The sequence below is a fragment of the Rhamphochromis longiceps genome, linkage group LG6, assembly GCF_057381845.1.
Source record: "Rhamphochromis longiceps isolate RC_006_pf linkage group LG6, R_longiceps_female_GT1.1, whole genome shotgun sequence".
Classification (NCBI taxonomy): domain Eukaryota; kingdom Metazoa; phylum Chordata; class Actinopteri; order Cichliformes; family Cichlidae; genus Rhamphochromis; species Rhamphochromis longiceps.
Genome location: NC_140562.1, coordinates 6,279,732 through 6,295,383, shown reverse-complemented (window position 1 = coordinate 6,295,383; position 15,652 = coordinate 6,279,732). Strand labels below are relative to the sequence as shown.

Genomic DNA, 15,652 nt, shown 5'->3' with positions numbered 1-15,652 from the left:
CCCCTTTATTGTATCTATAACATGCAACTTCTGTCGGTGCTGTGCTGCTGGAAACTGAATTTCCCGGAGGAACCCACCCGAGGGATTAATAAAGTTTAATCTAATCTATCTCTAATCTAAACTGGTAATATGCATGGATGAAAGAGGTACAACAGACTGCCCACGGCTGTCTTTAATGCTAGGTGGAGACTGTCATGGTTTGGGGCTTCATTTCAGCCTCAAAATGACTGAAGTAGTGCCGGATCATCTTGACAGAGATGGAATAAAAGTCAGCCAGCAACTAAACAAGAACTTTGAATGTCCGTGAAGAAGCCCGGGGAACTAGGCCTGAAGAATACTTTAAAGAAATTACAAGAAGAATAATGTGTTATAAGCAAAGTTGCTCATAACAAATTCGGACTTTCGAGTTTCTTAGAACTGTACAAACAGTTTTTCCAAGTATGTTAGCACATCTTCCAATAAATCACTGTCCCCGTAAAGCAGTATTTTCCTAGCAGGAGCAGTACTTTGCACAGTACTGTAGCTGCAGCACTGATATATAGGCAGCAATTCAAGGTTACTCAAGTGTGAAAAACATCTTTGTCTGTCAGACCCAAAGCCACAACTGAATCAGAGGTTTCTAAGAATTAACAGCTTGCATGATCAATGATCATGCAAGCTGTTAACTCAAGTTGAAAGAACAACTTAATAGTGTTCGTAGTGAGTGTGTTGCGAAATCAGTTTCACCCTGGTTCTTTTTATTCCTCGGGCATATTCCTTTTTATTCCTTCAGTTTGCCTACCAGCCTGGCATTGGAGCGGATGATGCCGTCATTCACCTCCTACATCGTTCCCTCGCTCACCTGGAGACCGCTGGAAGCACTGTGAGAATCATGTTCTTTGATTTCTCCAGTGCCTTCAACACCATTCTTCCCTCGGTTCTAAAGGACAAGCTGGTGAACTCTGGAGTGGACCATCACCTCACTACCTGGATCCTGGACTACCTCACCGACCGACCACAGTATGTGAGGACTCAGGGCTGTGTGTCGGACAGGGTCGTCTGCAGTACGGGGGCCCACAGGGAACGGTTCTGGCTCCGTTCCTCTTCACCATCTACACTGCAGACTTCTCCCACAATTCCACCCAGTGCTTCCTGCAGAAGTTCTCTGATGACTCTGCAATAGTCGGCCTCATCACTGATGGGGACGACAAGGAGTACAGAGGTCTGACCCAAGACTTTGTGGACTGGTGCCAGCTGAACTACCTCCAGATCAACGCCAGTAAAACCAAGGAACTGGTGGTAGACTTCCGCAGGCACAAGCATTCTCCACTGCAACCACTGAACATCCAAGGTATGGACATTGAGGCTGTGGACAGCTACAGGTACCTTGGTGTTCATCTGAACAATAGACTGGACTGGACTCATAACTCAGACGCCCTCTACAGGAAAGGGCAGAGCAGGCTGTACCTGCTGCGGAGACTCAGGTCGTTTGGAGTGGAGGGCCCACTCCTGAAGAAATTCTATGACTCTGTGGTGGCTTCTGCTATCTTTTATGGCGTGGTCTGCTGGGGCGGCAGCATCTCTGCTGGGGACAGGAAGAGACTGAACAGGGTGATCCGAAGGGCCAGCTCTGTTCTAGGATGCCCTCTGGACCCAGTGGAGGTGGTGAGTGACAGGAGAACGGCGGCTAAGCTGTCATCCCTGATGGACAACATCTCCCACCCCATGCAGCAGACTGTGACAGCACTGAGCAGCTCCTTCAGTGGGAGACTGCGGCACCCACGGTGTGGGACGGAGAGATTTCGCAGGTCTTTCCTCCCCACTGCTGTCAGACTCCATAATAAAGACTTTAACTGATCAAGCACACACATCCATACATATGCAATAACACTAAGTGCAATAATCCTTTCTGTCATCGTTGTATTTTTACTCAGTTGTATATAGTATTTGTATTTGTATTCTATTTTTATCTTATTGTATATTTATTTTATTTTATTCTACTGTATATAGTATTTTATTTTATTCTATTCTGTACAGTTGTGTACTGTATTTATTCTTATTGTATTCTAATTTTTGCCTCATAACTTTTGCACTGTCCACTTCCTGCTGTGACAAAACAAATTTCCCACGTGTGGGACTAATAAAGGTTATCTTATCTTATCTTATCTTATCTTATCTTATCTTATCTTATCTTATCTTATCTTCCACTCCTTTGTTTGTTACAGCCAGCTTTATAGAAGTGACCCCATCATAAAACCCCCATGGTGTGCTGCAAACTCTGTGTTTGTGTGTGTATGCACGAGGACGTGAGTGCCTGTGTGCGCGCGTACCCGTATGTCTATGTAAGTGCACGTAAGTGAATGTGTGCGCGTACCTGTGTGTATGTGTGAGTGCACGTGAGTGAGTGTGCATGTGGATGTGTGAGTGTAACAGTTTAAGCACTGTGTGTGTGTCTCTGCGTACGTGACTTCCTGACGGTCATAAAAGTAATCTCACCCAAGCTACACCAAATTCCTCTACACAACATAGAAAACAGAGTTAACATATTACAAACACTGAGACCCCCACTCTGCATCCACTGGGCCGTTGGCCTCTTGCTGTCTTACATTTACAGATAAGCATGTGGAGAGTCTCCTGCAAACCTTCTTCCAAGTTATGGCAATTATGAACTTTAATTAAAGGTACAAGCATCAGCATCAACAACCCCAACTGTAGCTTCCTGTCTCCTTTTATGACAGCAGACCCCCAGTGTCAATAAATTCCTTTCCCTCTAAACAATTACACACACTCACAAGCCTACAGCTAACCCAAACTGAAACACAGACCAATCCTTCCTTATTCCTCTGATCTAAACAAATTTAACACATCATATTATAATAATTATTTTCTTGTACTCACACCTGCAGCTTTTTAACAGATTAATTGGTGGCAAAATGTATTGTTTCTGTTCCTCCTTTAAAACAATATTTCATGCATCGATGTCTTTGCAGCACTGTGTCTATGTACCTCTAACATGCCAGTTTAATTAAATAGTTCTTAAAAAGCTCAGGGTTTTAAGTGTTATATGTAACAAATCTCTTCTGTAAAACTCACACAGTTTGTTTGTCATATTTTCTCTCTCAGGTCTGAATGTCCACAGCATGCTGAAACATGAAGCCATCGTCCTCACTTTGGAAACGGTTAAGTTTCTGGAACGATGAGCGTTACACACCTCTCTACCCGTTTAAACTAACCTACTCTGACTTTCCTTAAAATAAATGACCTGTAATGTACTAACTGACTTAAGTGAGTCACATTTTCTTTGTTTTTATTTTTTGTAACAAGAAAGTCATTAATAAATAACTTGAATGATAAAAAATTGAAAAGTTTAATAAAAGTATGTAAAAACAGCATGCAGAGTGTAATCATCAGCTGAATTTGTATAGAAGGAGACCACTGGCCAAATCATTCCTGATCTTCCAGTGAAGCGTTGAATATTCATGTTTGCTGCTACCAAAAGCCTCTTATGAAAGACTTCCTGAATCTTATTGACTGTTTTAATCTTGTTCACCCATGAGCATGGACATACTTTGGATCTAGTTTTATCTTGTGGTCTGCAGCTATGTGACATTCAAATTTGCAAGCTTAAGTTTTCTAATCACATGCCTGTTATAATCCAAATTTCGGCACCATGTCCTCCAGTTAAACCTCTTTTGCCTGTGCGTGATTTCCACATCATCGCTCCTGCTACTGCTTGACATTTCTCTGCTGTTTATCAGAATATTGGTGCCCCTTCCTCGGACAATTACTTCCTTAAGCCACGTGCTGATCATCTGCTCACTTTGTTCAATGCTGCTTGTTCAAATGTGCTTGATTTGTTACTCCTTTTAAAAAAACTTAGTGTGCTAGACCTAAACCTGATCCCTGGTTAAACAATGTCACTCTGAAAGAAAATGGAAAAAAGATAAACTCCAGATTTCCTTTGATATGTTAAGGGAAGCCCTGTAAAAAAGAAGAAACTATTTGTCAGATATCATCTCTAATAACAGCTACGGGCCCGTGTCTAATTCAAGACCTCTAATTTTGCAATCAACCCTCCACCCACCACACACTTACCAGGGTCTCCAGCCACCTGTGAAAACTTTTTACATTTTTTTTGTCGATAAGGTTGCTACTATCAGGTCTCACATCACTCCTCCAGCTTACGATCCCTCTGTTCCCCCATATTCCTCAGTTGTGTTTGATCACGTTGAGCCTGTTTCTCTGTGTACTCTGGCTGAAATAGTCTCCCATCTTAAGCCTCCTGTGTTTCACCTTAACATTATCCCCTCTCGCCTTTTCACAAAGAAGTCTTTGACATTATTGGACCTAATGTTTTAACCATTATTAATACCTCTTTTCTAATGGGAACCATCCCAGCTAATCTTACGCGTGCCGTAGTGCACCCATTTCTCAAAAAACCCCAAAACAAATATTGATACAACACTTCTCTCAAATTTTAGACTAATCACTAAACCCCCCTTCATGTCCAAAATCCTGGAAAAATTGTCTTCCCTCAGCTCCAGGTTTTTCTGGAAATTAATGACATCTCAGAAACATTTCCACCTGGTTTCAAAGCGCTACATAGCATTGAAACTTTAAAAGTTTACTTTAAAATCTTTTATTAATTTCTGACTCTGGTAATGCTGCCATTTTAGTGCTTTTAGATCTCAGTGCGGCATTTGAGTCAGTGGATCATGTGATTGTCTTATCAAGACTGGAGAGTGTGTGGGTATTAAAATAACTGCACTTGAATGGTTTAGATCCTATTTAACTGATAGAAATTTTTCTGTCAGTTTTGGTGGCTCTTCATCCACATCCACCCCCTTCCATGTGGGGTCCCTCAAGGATCTATCATGGGCCTAGTGCTTTTTTCCCTTTACATGCTCCCATTAGGCTCTATTTTCAGAAAATAGAGAATCTCATTCCACTGTTGTGCCAATAATTCTCAAATCTACTTTCCTCTTAAAAAGGATTCTACAGACTCTATAAAAGTTTTACTAGACTGCCTTGATGACATTAAACCATGGTTTGCATTAAACGTTTTGAATCTAAATGAGATTGTACTATTTGGACCGTCTGACCCTCGTTTATTTTTAAGGGTGACCGTGGCCCTCTGGAAAAGTCCAGAATTCCCTTTGCAAAAAATCTGGGATTGTTCTTTGATGGCAGTTTTTCATTTGAGAAACAAATAAATTCTACTGTAAAAGCAAGCTTCTTCCAGCTCAGGGCCCTTGCAAAAACTAAGAATATTTTGCCATTTGCTGAGTTTGAGAAAGTGATCCATGCATTTATTTCATCCAGGCTTGACTACTGTAATAGTCTTTATTTTGGTATCAGCTAGGCTCTGCTCTCTCGTCTTCAGCTTGTTCAGATGCTGCAGCCCGACTCTTGACAGGGACACATAAACATGGCCATATTTCCCCAGTCTTGGCTCATTTAAACTGGCTTCCAGTACATTATATAATTGATTTTAAGATGTTATGGTCTCTAAATGGATTAGCTCCGTCATACCTCTCTGATCTTTTAACTAAAAATGTAGTCACCTGAAATGGTTGCCATGGTGCCTTGTTCACAAGGTCAGTTTTGGAAGAGATAGACAGCAGAATGAAGGCAAAAGGAAATGTCATCATGAAAATAAAGACAAACCATTTGGTAGGACAAATGACTAATGGAAAAAAAATATCTGGGAAAAGACTTACTCATTTATTTTTCAACAGCACAATGACCCCAAACACACTTTCAGGCTGGAAGTGTGTTTAAGGACTATTTGACCAAGAAGGAGAGTGATGGAGTGCTGCGTCAGATGCCCTGGCCTCCACAGTCACTTGACCTAAACCCAGTTGAGATAGTTTGACTGTGTCAATACCGAAGGACAAATGACTAATGGAAAAAAAATCTGGAGAAATACTTACTGGTGGAGGCTCGTATGCAAGCCATTCCTGAAAAAATACATACAGTCATAAGTTCTTCCAACAAACATTGCTGCCCAGTACAATGAAAAACAGGAAGTTTATAACTCAGATGATTCTATTACTTAGAAACTGACTGTCTCATCCCACAACAATGAAAACAAAGATGGCTGAACATCTATGTGAGGAGTGCCAACATTGAAGTTATATTTTCTAACTTTATCTCCTACTTTGCGCAGTATGTAGGGTCTGTTGGATCTTTACCTTACAATAAAAAGCTCCTGCTATTGTGATTTTTCTCCTGCTATTGTGTAAACTGAACTGCTTGCCAAGCTGGATCAACTCTAACCAGTCGCACAGCATAATTGAGCAGGAATCCTGGTAAACCTACTTTGTCATGATTTCAAGAAACCTATTTTGTTTTGGAACAAGTGGAATGTTATCTTGAAAACAGAGTCGACAGAATACTTCTCTACAGCCAAAAAACAAAAACAGAAAGAAAGAAAGTCGAGGTGTCAGTGAGTACAATTTCCTTCACCATCAAAAAGCACTCAGAACCTGGGGCAAACTCTGACAGGAAGAGGTCTGGCAGACCCAAAGCCACAACTGAATCAGAGGTTTCTGAGAAATAACAGCTTCCATGGCTCACAGGAAAACTCAAGCTCAACCACAGCTTAATAGTGGTTGTAGTAAACAAGTCTCAGTTTCGAGGATGCTTCCACAGTGTGTGGCATCAACTTTCAACCGTGGAGGTCGAAGTGGGCGCCGGTTTAGCTCAGTGTGTTGAGCGGGAGACCACATGCCATGCATCTGACAGCAGCTGGCCCGGTTTTGAATCTGACCCGTGTACCTTTGCTGCATGTCTTCTCTCTTTCCTTGCTTCCCTATTCTTTCTTCACTGTGTCTATCAAATAAAGCTGAAAAAGGCCAAAAAGAAAAAAGAAAGAAGAAAAAAAAACAGGAGGAGGAAGTGTGATGGTCTGTAGCTGTTTTGCTGGATCCAGGGTTAGTGACTTATACAGAGTGAGAGGCCCCATGAACCAAAACCACTACCACAGCATTCTGCTGAGCCATGCAATACCCTTTGGTATGGGCCTGCCTAATTGGTCAGGGGTTCATCCTACAGCTAGATAATGACCCAAAATACAAGTCCAAGCTATTCCAGAACTACACCAGGAAAAAAGAACAAGATGGTAAGCTTGAAACCATGAAGTGGCCAGCACAGTCTCCAGAGCTAAACCCCATCAAGCTAGTTTAGGGTGAACTGGACCGAAGAGTGAAAGCAAAGCAACCTACAGGTGCTGCATGTTTATGGAAACTTCTGCAACAGATATGGGAAGAACTCTCTCAAGAATATTTAATTTCTATTGTTGAAAGAATGCAACAGGTGTGTTCAGCTGTTATTTTTGCCAAAGGTGGCTACTTTGATGAGTCAAAAGTTTAGAATACATTTGCTATATAAATTGATTCCATGATTTCTTTCTCTTTTTTGTAACTCCAATTCTTTATTTGTACTATGCTTTCATTTCAGAGTGCTATGAGACATTAAACTGCATAATTTTCAATTAGCTGAAAAAAAATGGGGTATTCTAAAACGTTTTAGTGTATCTATATATATAAAATTTAAAAAGACAGAAGTATTGTCTTTTTAAATTATTTTCTTGTTTGTTTTGTCTGGAGATGTTGATCGATTATCAGTTATTGTCTAACGTTTTTCTTTGTTTTGAAGTTGGATGGTGAAAAAAAAGCTTTTTGTCACTTTAACCACGTCCAACCAATGACTGTAGAAAACAGTCTACAGTCATTGCGTCCAACCAATAGATGGTGCCACTTTACTTGAGTGATGTCATCAAGACGCGCCACAAGCACGCCACACGGAAAAGCGTCCTCGACCTTTGATGCAGCCTGTCATCCCCCTTATCATGTTGTTTTCAAATTATTTAAGAGCAGTTTAACAGTGTAAGCTTGTAGAACAAACAAAAAATAGCCGAAATGCTTCGATTTTCTTTCATATTTCGTGGCAGAGGAGTCGCTAAAAGGGTGAGTGACGAAAAACATACCTCAACCGCGCTCTGTATCCTCAAATCACCCAAAGGCAGATAACAGCGTTCTGTCCAAATGGTTGCAATAATAATCTGGAGCCATTTTTGCTGTTATTTAATTTCTTTAGATATAGAAAAAAACGTCCATAGTGCAGCATTATATCTGAGTATGTGTGTATAAGATTAATATAACACCCGTTTGTCTTTGTTTTTAGTGTTTTTTGTTCATCCTCAAGTTTTTCTCTCCCTCTCACTCCTCAGTTCGCTTCCTCGTTCTCTAATGAGAGCGCTCTGCCTCCAAACTTACTGCTGCCCACCAACCTCGTGGATCCTGACAGATTAAGTATGAAGCTTGTGTACTTGATAGATAAATGTAATGTTTGAAAATGGATTTTAAATCAGATTTATTCAGTGTTATTGTTTGTCCTCCAAAAACCAAATATTGTGATTTCCCTGATAACACTGATATCATTGTGGGTGGGATACATGAAAATCTTCCTCACTGACTGCTGCTTTATACCCTCCTGCAGAGCGTCCACCACCTCCTGCAGACTCCTCTCTGCCTCCTCTGAGGAAGTGTGATGCTGCAGTTCCTGCTCACTTGACCCCTGTGCAGACCTGGGTGGAGTCTCTGGAGAGACAGGACAGCGAACCTTTGGGTGTGGCTCAACTTCACCCTGATGTGTTTGCAGTTCCTCCGAGGTAACCAAGCTACTATTGACACTTTCCATTCAGTTCTACACATTTCACAGCACCTACTGAAATGTGCAAGTTAATCTTTGTTGTCATTCCTCAGGCTTGATATTCTACACAGTGTTGAAACATGGCAGAGAAATTACAAAAGGATTGTAAGTTACTATTTAAAAATGTCAATTGCATTTGAGTTTTTTGTAATATATATCACATAATCAAGCACTTTAAGCTTAGGAACATTTTATTCATCATGTGTTGCTACATTGAGCTAAGATTATGCTATTACATTTAAATTTAATTTGATACTTTTACAGTTCACATCCGTGGAGAGTAAACAACAGTAAAATTAGAACTTCTTCTGATTGGTTGTTGCTTGCAAAGATGTGTTTTGAACAGCAGGCAGGAGAAACTTCAGCTCAGACAGAGCTCTGTGTCTGAAATGACCACATTAGGAATACGTAACAGTGCATATATGACAGAGGAAGACGATCAAATGCAGAAAAGTTTGAGCTTTATTGCGGCTGATAAAGAAAATGAAAAGTAGACTAATGGCTGTCTTCACATCTCAGAGTCACGCCCACACTAAAGTCAGGTCAGAGGTCAGCGGTGGAGGCAGGAAACCCTGGAAACAGAAAGGAAGTGGACGAGCTCGGCATGGAAGCATCCGATCACCCATATGGAGAGGAGGTGTCTCTTTTTGATCTTATTGTAAAACTTCTGTTTTCATTTTTTCCATGTCTGCTGTTTTCCCTCCTTTTTTCCAAATATAACTGAAAATGAAGATCTTTGTTTCATAGTCCAGCGTGTGCTCGTCTCTGTGTCATGACTCCCAGAAACATGATCACCCTTCAGTGGGGTTGATCTGGAAGGATTCCCATGCTGGAGGCCAGTATGGTCTGACTGGTTCTGTGTTTCATTCAGGTGGAGTGTCTCATGGACCCAGAGGTCCCACCAGTTACTACTACATGTTACCCATGAAAGTTCGAGTGCAAGGACTCAAAGTGGCGCTGAGCTCCAAGATGGCTCAGGTAAGAGAAACCCCTTTGTTTCACCTGAAGAGCAAATGCAGCTGCTAGTGATGTTAGAGGCTCATAACATCTGTAATAAGAGTTGTAAAAACATGCAGTGACATATGACGGTGTCCACAAGCAGCTGTTTTTGTCACCCACTTATCACAAGTGCTGTTGTTATGATGTCACAGAGGCGATAACCCGTACAGATATCTCACACGTGTGAATACAGAAGCCCCACCCACCTATTGTTCAGACCCTTTGTTTGCAGTGGTTAGCCACTTAGAAGAAAGTTGGCTTAAAGAGAGGAGGAGATAAATCCACTTGTTTTAAATGGAGAATTTCTTCACCCTTTATGTTCTCATATCATTTCGTGAGAGTATTTGGTTTGTAGCAGATTGGTGACACTGATGAACTTGTAAGTGTTCAAAAGAAAGAAAGAAAGTCCTTTCTTTATCTGTGACACTATAATTAGAGCACATAACAAATGTGAGAATAGGATAAATGATGACTTTAACTACATTATTATGTATCCGTAATATTTCTTGACAGCTGAATACTTTCCCCCCTTTTGAACTGCTTGCTGACACAGGATGATCTTCACATTGTGGACTCCCTGAACATCCCCACACCAGACTCTCAGTACCTGCTTGACCTCATCAGACACAGACACTGGGGAGAGTCTGTGTTAATAGTGGATGTGTGAGTATCTTTAGCAGCACTTCTGTACAAATGATCAACTTTCAAATCTGTTTGAATATCCACCACTGGACGCCCACTGTTGCTCAGTGCTCACGTTTTTGTTGTTGCTTTCAGAGGTGAAGACTTTTCTGAAAACATCCTTCAGGCCACGGCAAACTTGAAGACAGTGAACGTCATTCCAGCAATCGGTGAGTTCACACTGAGTGTGACTCAGTTTTAACAGATTAATTGATGGTAAAATGTATTATTTCTGTTCACGCTTTCAAACAATATTTCATGCATTGAAGTCTTTGCAGCACTGTGTCTTTGGACCTCTAACATGCCAGTTTAATTAAACAGTTGTTAAAAAGCTCAGGGTTTTAAATGTTATATGTAACAAATCTGTTATATAAAACTCACACAGTTTGTCATATTTTCTCTCTCAGGTCTGAATGTCCACAGCATGCTGAAACATGAAGCCATCGTCCTCACTTTGGAAACTGTTAAGTTTCTGGAGGATAAGCTGCTCTGGCACGATGAGCGTTACACGCCTCTCTACCCGTTTAAACTACCCTACTCTGACTTTCCTTAAAACAGATTACCTGTAATGTATTAACATAAGTCATATTATCTTTGTTTTTATTGTTTGTAACAAGAGAGTCATAACTCGAATAATAAAAAATACAAAAGTTGAATAAAAGTATGTAAAAACAACATGCAGAGTGTAATCATTAGCTGAATTTGTATAGAAGGAGACCACTGGCCAAATCATTCCTGATCTTCCAGCGAAGCGCTGACCGTTTCTTCTCTGTTGGCATGATGTGGGCGTTAAGCACGTAAACTCTCTGAGGTTTAGGCTGCAAAGACGAGGGGTAAACTGTTTAACCTCTAAAGCTGATCAGGTTTGGAATGTTTTGAGACATGAACTGTGTGGTGGTTCTCAAACTTTTCACTATGAGTACCACCTCATAAAATATGTGGCTCTTTAAGTACCACCCTTATGACCAACATTAAAGTACAGTAGTATAGGCCAGCGTTCCCCAATCTTTTTTGTGCCACGGACCAGTTTAATGTCAGACAATATTTTCACAGGCCGGCTTTTAAGGCGTCGCGGTTAATACAACAAAATAAAATGATATGACCAAGACAAAAACTGTGGTTATTTTGTAAATATAATAATAAATGCAAATTTGCTGTGTAATTGTTTACTTGAGTGATGTCATCAAGACGCGCCACAAGCACGCCACACGGAAAAGCGTCCTCGACCTTTGATGCAGCCTGTCATCCCCCTTATCATGTTGTTTTCAAATTATTTAAGAGCAGTTTAACAGTGTAAGCTTGTAGAACAAACAAAAAATAGCCGAAATGCTTCGATTTTCTTTCATATTTCGTGGCAGAGGAGTCGCTAAAAGGGTGAGTGACGAAAAACATACCTCAACCGCGCTCTGTATCCTCAAATCACCCAAAGGCAGATAACAGCGTTCTGTCCAAATGGTTGCAATAATAATATGTGGCTCTTTAAGTACCACCCTTATGACCAACATTAAAGTACAGTAGTATAGGCCAGCGTTCCCCAATCTTTTTTGTGCCACGGACCAGTTTAATGTCAGACAATATTTTCACAGGCCGGCCTTTAAGGCGTCGCGGTTAATACAACAAAATAAAATGATATGACCAAGACAAAAACTGTGGTTATTTTGTAAATATAATAATAAATGCAAATTTGCTGTGTAATTGTTTACTTGAGTGATGTCATCAAGACACGTGTAACTTTATTAGCAACATCCTCCTGAAATGCACCAACAACATTGAGAGTAACATCCTCCTCTCTGCCCCTTAATGCTCACTGGTCGCTGTGGTAATGCGTAAATAGTTCTTTCAAAATAAGACACACAACTACAACACCAGTAAAGACCCAGGGAAACAGAGTTAATGATAAAAACCCTGAAAACCATACATTTCACTCCCGAGCCTCAACTCTCGGGCCCAGTACCAAACGACTCACGGACCAGTACCGGTCCGTGGCCCAGGCGTTGGGGGCCGCTGGTATATGCCTATTTAACACCATATACAGTTGACACAAGACAATTTTATTTCTTATATGAATGTTATTTTTGTGATGTGATAATAACAGCTGTACTGCATTAAACCACATTCCCCTATAAACAGCTGCCCATTGTGTTCTTGGAAAATATTTGCAGAATGTGTAAACATCCAAAGGTAAGATCCAACCACAGAGGGTTAAGACTTTAAAGGACGGACATAAAACAATTAACTCTTGTTTCAGACAAAATCTGAAATAAAGAGCTGCAGGTCATTGCACTGGGGGCATTGCATATTTTTATTTCTTACAAATTAATTCACACTACCAGTCAAAAGTTTGGACACACCGTCTTTGTTTTTTGTTTTTTATTTACGATATGGTATACCATTATATACACAGTGTTTTATTTTGATCTTTGTTTCCACAGGAACAGGAACATTAAAAGCAGCTGGAGTAACTGCTGCTGTTCTCCTGCCAGTCATATTCTTCTGTCTTCCTGTGGATTCAGTGAGCAGATCTGTTACATTATTGTTTGTGAGATAAACTTTGATTTTAACAGTTTATGAATGTCATTATTTTGTTCTACATGAATTGTCCCAACCAGAAAAAAAGAGGATGTCCAAGGAATCTGCTGAATCTGAAGACAGAGCCAACAACAGAGAACAGGTGAAAACAGTCACATCAGTGTTGCACAAATAACCAACATTTTGGTTTTACACTTCCTGTTGGACTCACAAATACTTCTTTGCTGTTGTTCTTTAACTGAAATACATTTGATCACATTTGTAGCTGAGATTTTCTTTTTTCCTATACAGTGTTTACCTGATCAGAGACAGCCAGAGGAGCAGGATGATCTTCAGTATACCAGCATCCACTTCTCCAATAACCAGGCAGATCCTCTCTACTCCAACATCAGAGCAGCTCAGCCTCACAGACACATGCAGGAACAGGAAGTTACTGAGTACACTGCTGTCAGATTTAACAGAGGCAGTTCAGCCAAGAGGTGACACAGACTGTCCTCTCATGTCTAAGAAACAAACACTGCTTTTACTGTTCTTTTTCACCATTAATGGAAATGATTTCAGTTGATGCTATATCCTCCAAATCATGAAATGTTCTTCTCTGTTTTCAGACACAGAAGTCAGGAAAAAGGAGAGTCAGGCCTGGCGCCTGCGGCCCGGCTGGGCCCCTTCCGGGGGGTGGGGGGCCCTCTGGCCTCTGGGCGTGGGGCTTGGTCCTCTCTGGCACAGCTGGCTGCCGGCAGAGCCCACAGGCACATCACTGCAACCCCCTCTGGCTTCTGCTCCGTGGCTGCTGGGTGACCCCTCATCTGGGGCTCTCCTCAGCTCTTCTCAGGAGGGTGGCACGGTTGCCCCTTTGGCCGTCCTCCCTGGGTTCTCGTACTCTGGGCCCTCTGGATGTCTGGGGCCTAGTTCTCCTTCCATACCTGCTTCATGCACTGGGGGACGGGGCTATTGCTCCCCACACTCCCTAGCAGATCGTTACATGGAGAAACTTTTTGAATACAAGCGCGCTGATCCACACAGGTGTACAAACGGGTGTTCACAGACACAAGCTACACCTTTCTTGGCTGCTACCTTTAGTATCTACTGTTATCTACTGTTAGCTAGTTTATTGTGTGATGGTGTTGTATTTCTTATGTTGCTCTTTTTTGTTTGTTTTCTGTTTTTTTCTTCTGTCGACAGGTGATTCAGGTGTTTTTCTTTCTTCCCCCGTTTCTCACTATCTCTTCTCTCCTCTGTTTTTCTTTCTCTCCTTCTCTTTCTTTCATTCTCCCTGTCCTATCCCCCAGTCATGTCTGTCCCATCTGTAACAACTGAAAATAAAATAAATACATAATTATAATAAAGGTCAATCAAATGGACCAATATAGCAAGGCCATCATGGTAAAGTAAATCCTCTAGGCATCTTTCTTGGCCTTCAGACAACAATTCTGATGGCTAAAGATCCAAACGGGATCCCCCTTAATTTTTTAAGGGACAAGCAGCTATCCAGACCTACCAGGATGTAGGAATCCAATAAAGTCTTTTCACAACAGACATGTCAAAGTGGATCAGCTTCCTCACTTTGTTCAATGATTTCACTCATCTAAATCAGACCATGGATCACACTTTGCTAAATGTACCAATTTCCATGAACTGCAGTAGCTGCTTCAAATGAACAGCCAGATTCCTCGACCGTTCTCTAGTTACAGCTGTCGTGGTCCAAAGAAGACAACATTTAAAAGTGCATCAGCTTCCTCACTTTGTTCAGTGATTTCACTGAACATGAACTTTCTAACATTTTGGTTTTAACCAAATAAACAGTCAGATCAGTGCTCCGTGGGTACTCTGTGACCCCTTAGTGATCATGATGGGGTATTTCGCCACCCCACACCACATTCGTAAGTTACGATGGCAAATACTGGGGTCTCGAGGGACCCCGAACTCCCGGAGCAAACATCTCTCAACTTCACACAATCATCATCATCATCATCATCATCATCATCATCGTCTCCTTCCTCCTTCTCCTTGGTCCTTCTACCCTGCGCTTGCAAACGCTCAGCTTTACAGAGGGTAGTCTTCACGTAAACCGGCCCTCTCCTCAGTTCTCCTGGGCCTCGCTGTTGGACGCTTGGCTTTACAGAGGACAGAGTTCGCGTAAACCGCCCTCCTTGAGGGCCTCAGACTCTCCCTGCCGCCTTCCTACCTCCTTCTGCTCCATTCTCCTGCTCCTCGCAGGCAAGCGCTTAGCCGGGTGGGCCCCAAGTTACACGTAAACCGGCCTTCGCGAGGAATGGGGGTGCTCTCTACTCCGTGGGTACACTGTGACCCCTTAGTAATGGCGATGGGGTATTTCGCAACCCCAATGCACATTCGTAAGTTAGGATGAAAAACACTGGGGTCTGGAGGGACCCCGAAACGTCGGAGGAAACAACTCTCAACTTCACATCATCATCATCATCATCGTCGTCTCCTTCTTGGCAGTGTTCGCGTAAACCGGCCTAAGTAAGGACCTCGGACACTCCCTGCCTCCTAGTCCTCCTTCTCCTCGGTTCTCCTGTGCCTCGCTGTCGGACGCTTAGCTTTGGAGAGAGCAGTGTTGGCGTTGGCCTCTATGAGGACCTCGGACGCCCCCTGTATCCTAGTATTAGATTATTCTGTTACTATATGTTACCTTATATATGTAATCAAAGTAGTTGAATTAGAATACTGCTGTAGATCATATTATACCCTTTAATATAGAGCGTGTGATCTGTATGTAGTTTAGTTC

At 41.7% G+C, this 15,652-nt stretch overlaps 2 protein-coding genes across 2 annotated transcripts; both read left to right on the top strand.

Annotated features, from left to right (window-relative positions):
* The first annotated feature begins 7,762 nt into the window (after positions 1-7,762).
* On the top strand, positions 7,763-11,049 carry LOC146667338 (large ribosomal subunit protein uL4m-like). Its single transcript, XM_085409022.1, has 9 exons — positions 7,763-7,949; positions 8,213-8,294; positions 8,482-8,653; positions 8,748-8,799; positions 9,214-9,331; positions 9,566-9,672; positions 10,247-10,356; positions 10,471-10,544; positions 10,782-11,049. Exons 1-9 carry the CDS (start codon positions 7,902-7,904, stop codon positions 10,925-10,927), a joined length of 909 nt encoding a protein of 302 aa, XP_085265148.1. The 5' UTR covers positions 7,763-7,901; the 3' UTR covers positions 10,928-11,049.
* Positions 11,050-12,994: 1,945 nt separating this feature from the next.
* On the top strand, positions 12,995-15,043 carry LOC146667337 (uncharacterized). The gene is made up of 3 exons (XM_085408447.1): positions 12,995-13,045; positions 13,195-13,382; positions 13,512-15,043. The coding sequence occupies exons 1-3, from the start codon at positions 12,995-12,997 to the stop codon at positions 13,699-13,701; spliced, it is 429 nt and encodes a 142-aa protein (XP_085264573.1). The 3' UTR covers positions 13,702-15,043.
* Positions 15,044-15,652: the final 609 nt, after the last annotated feature.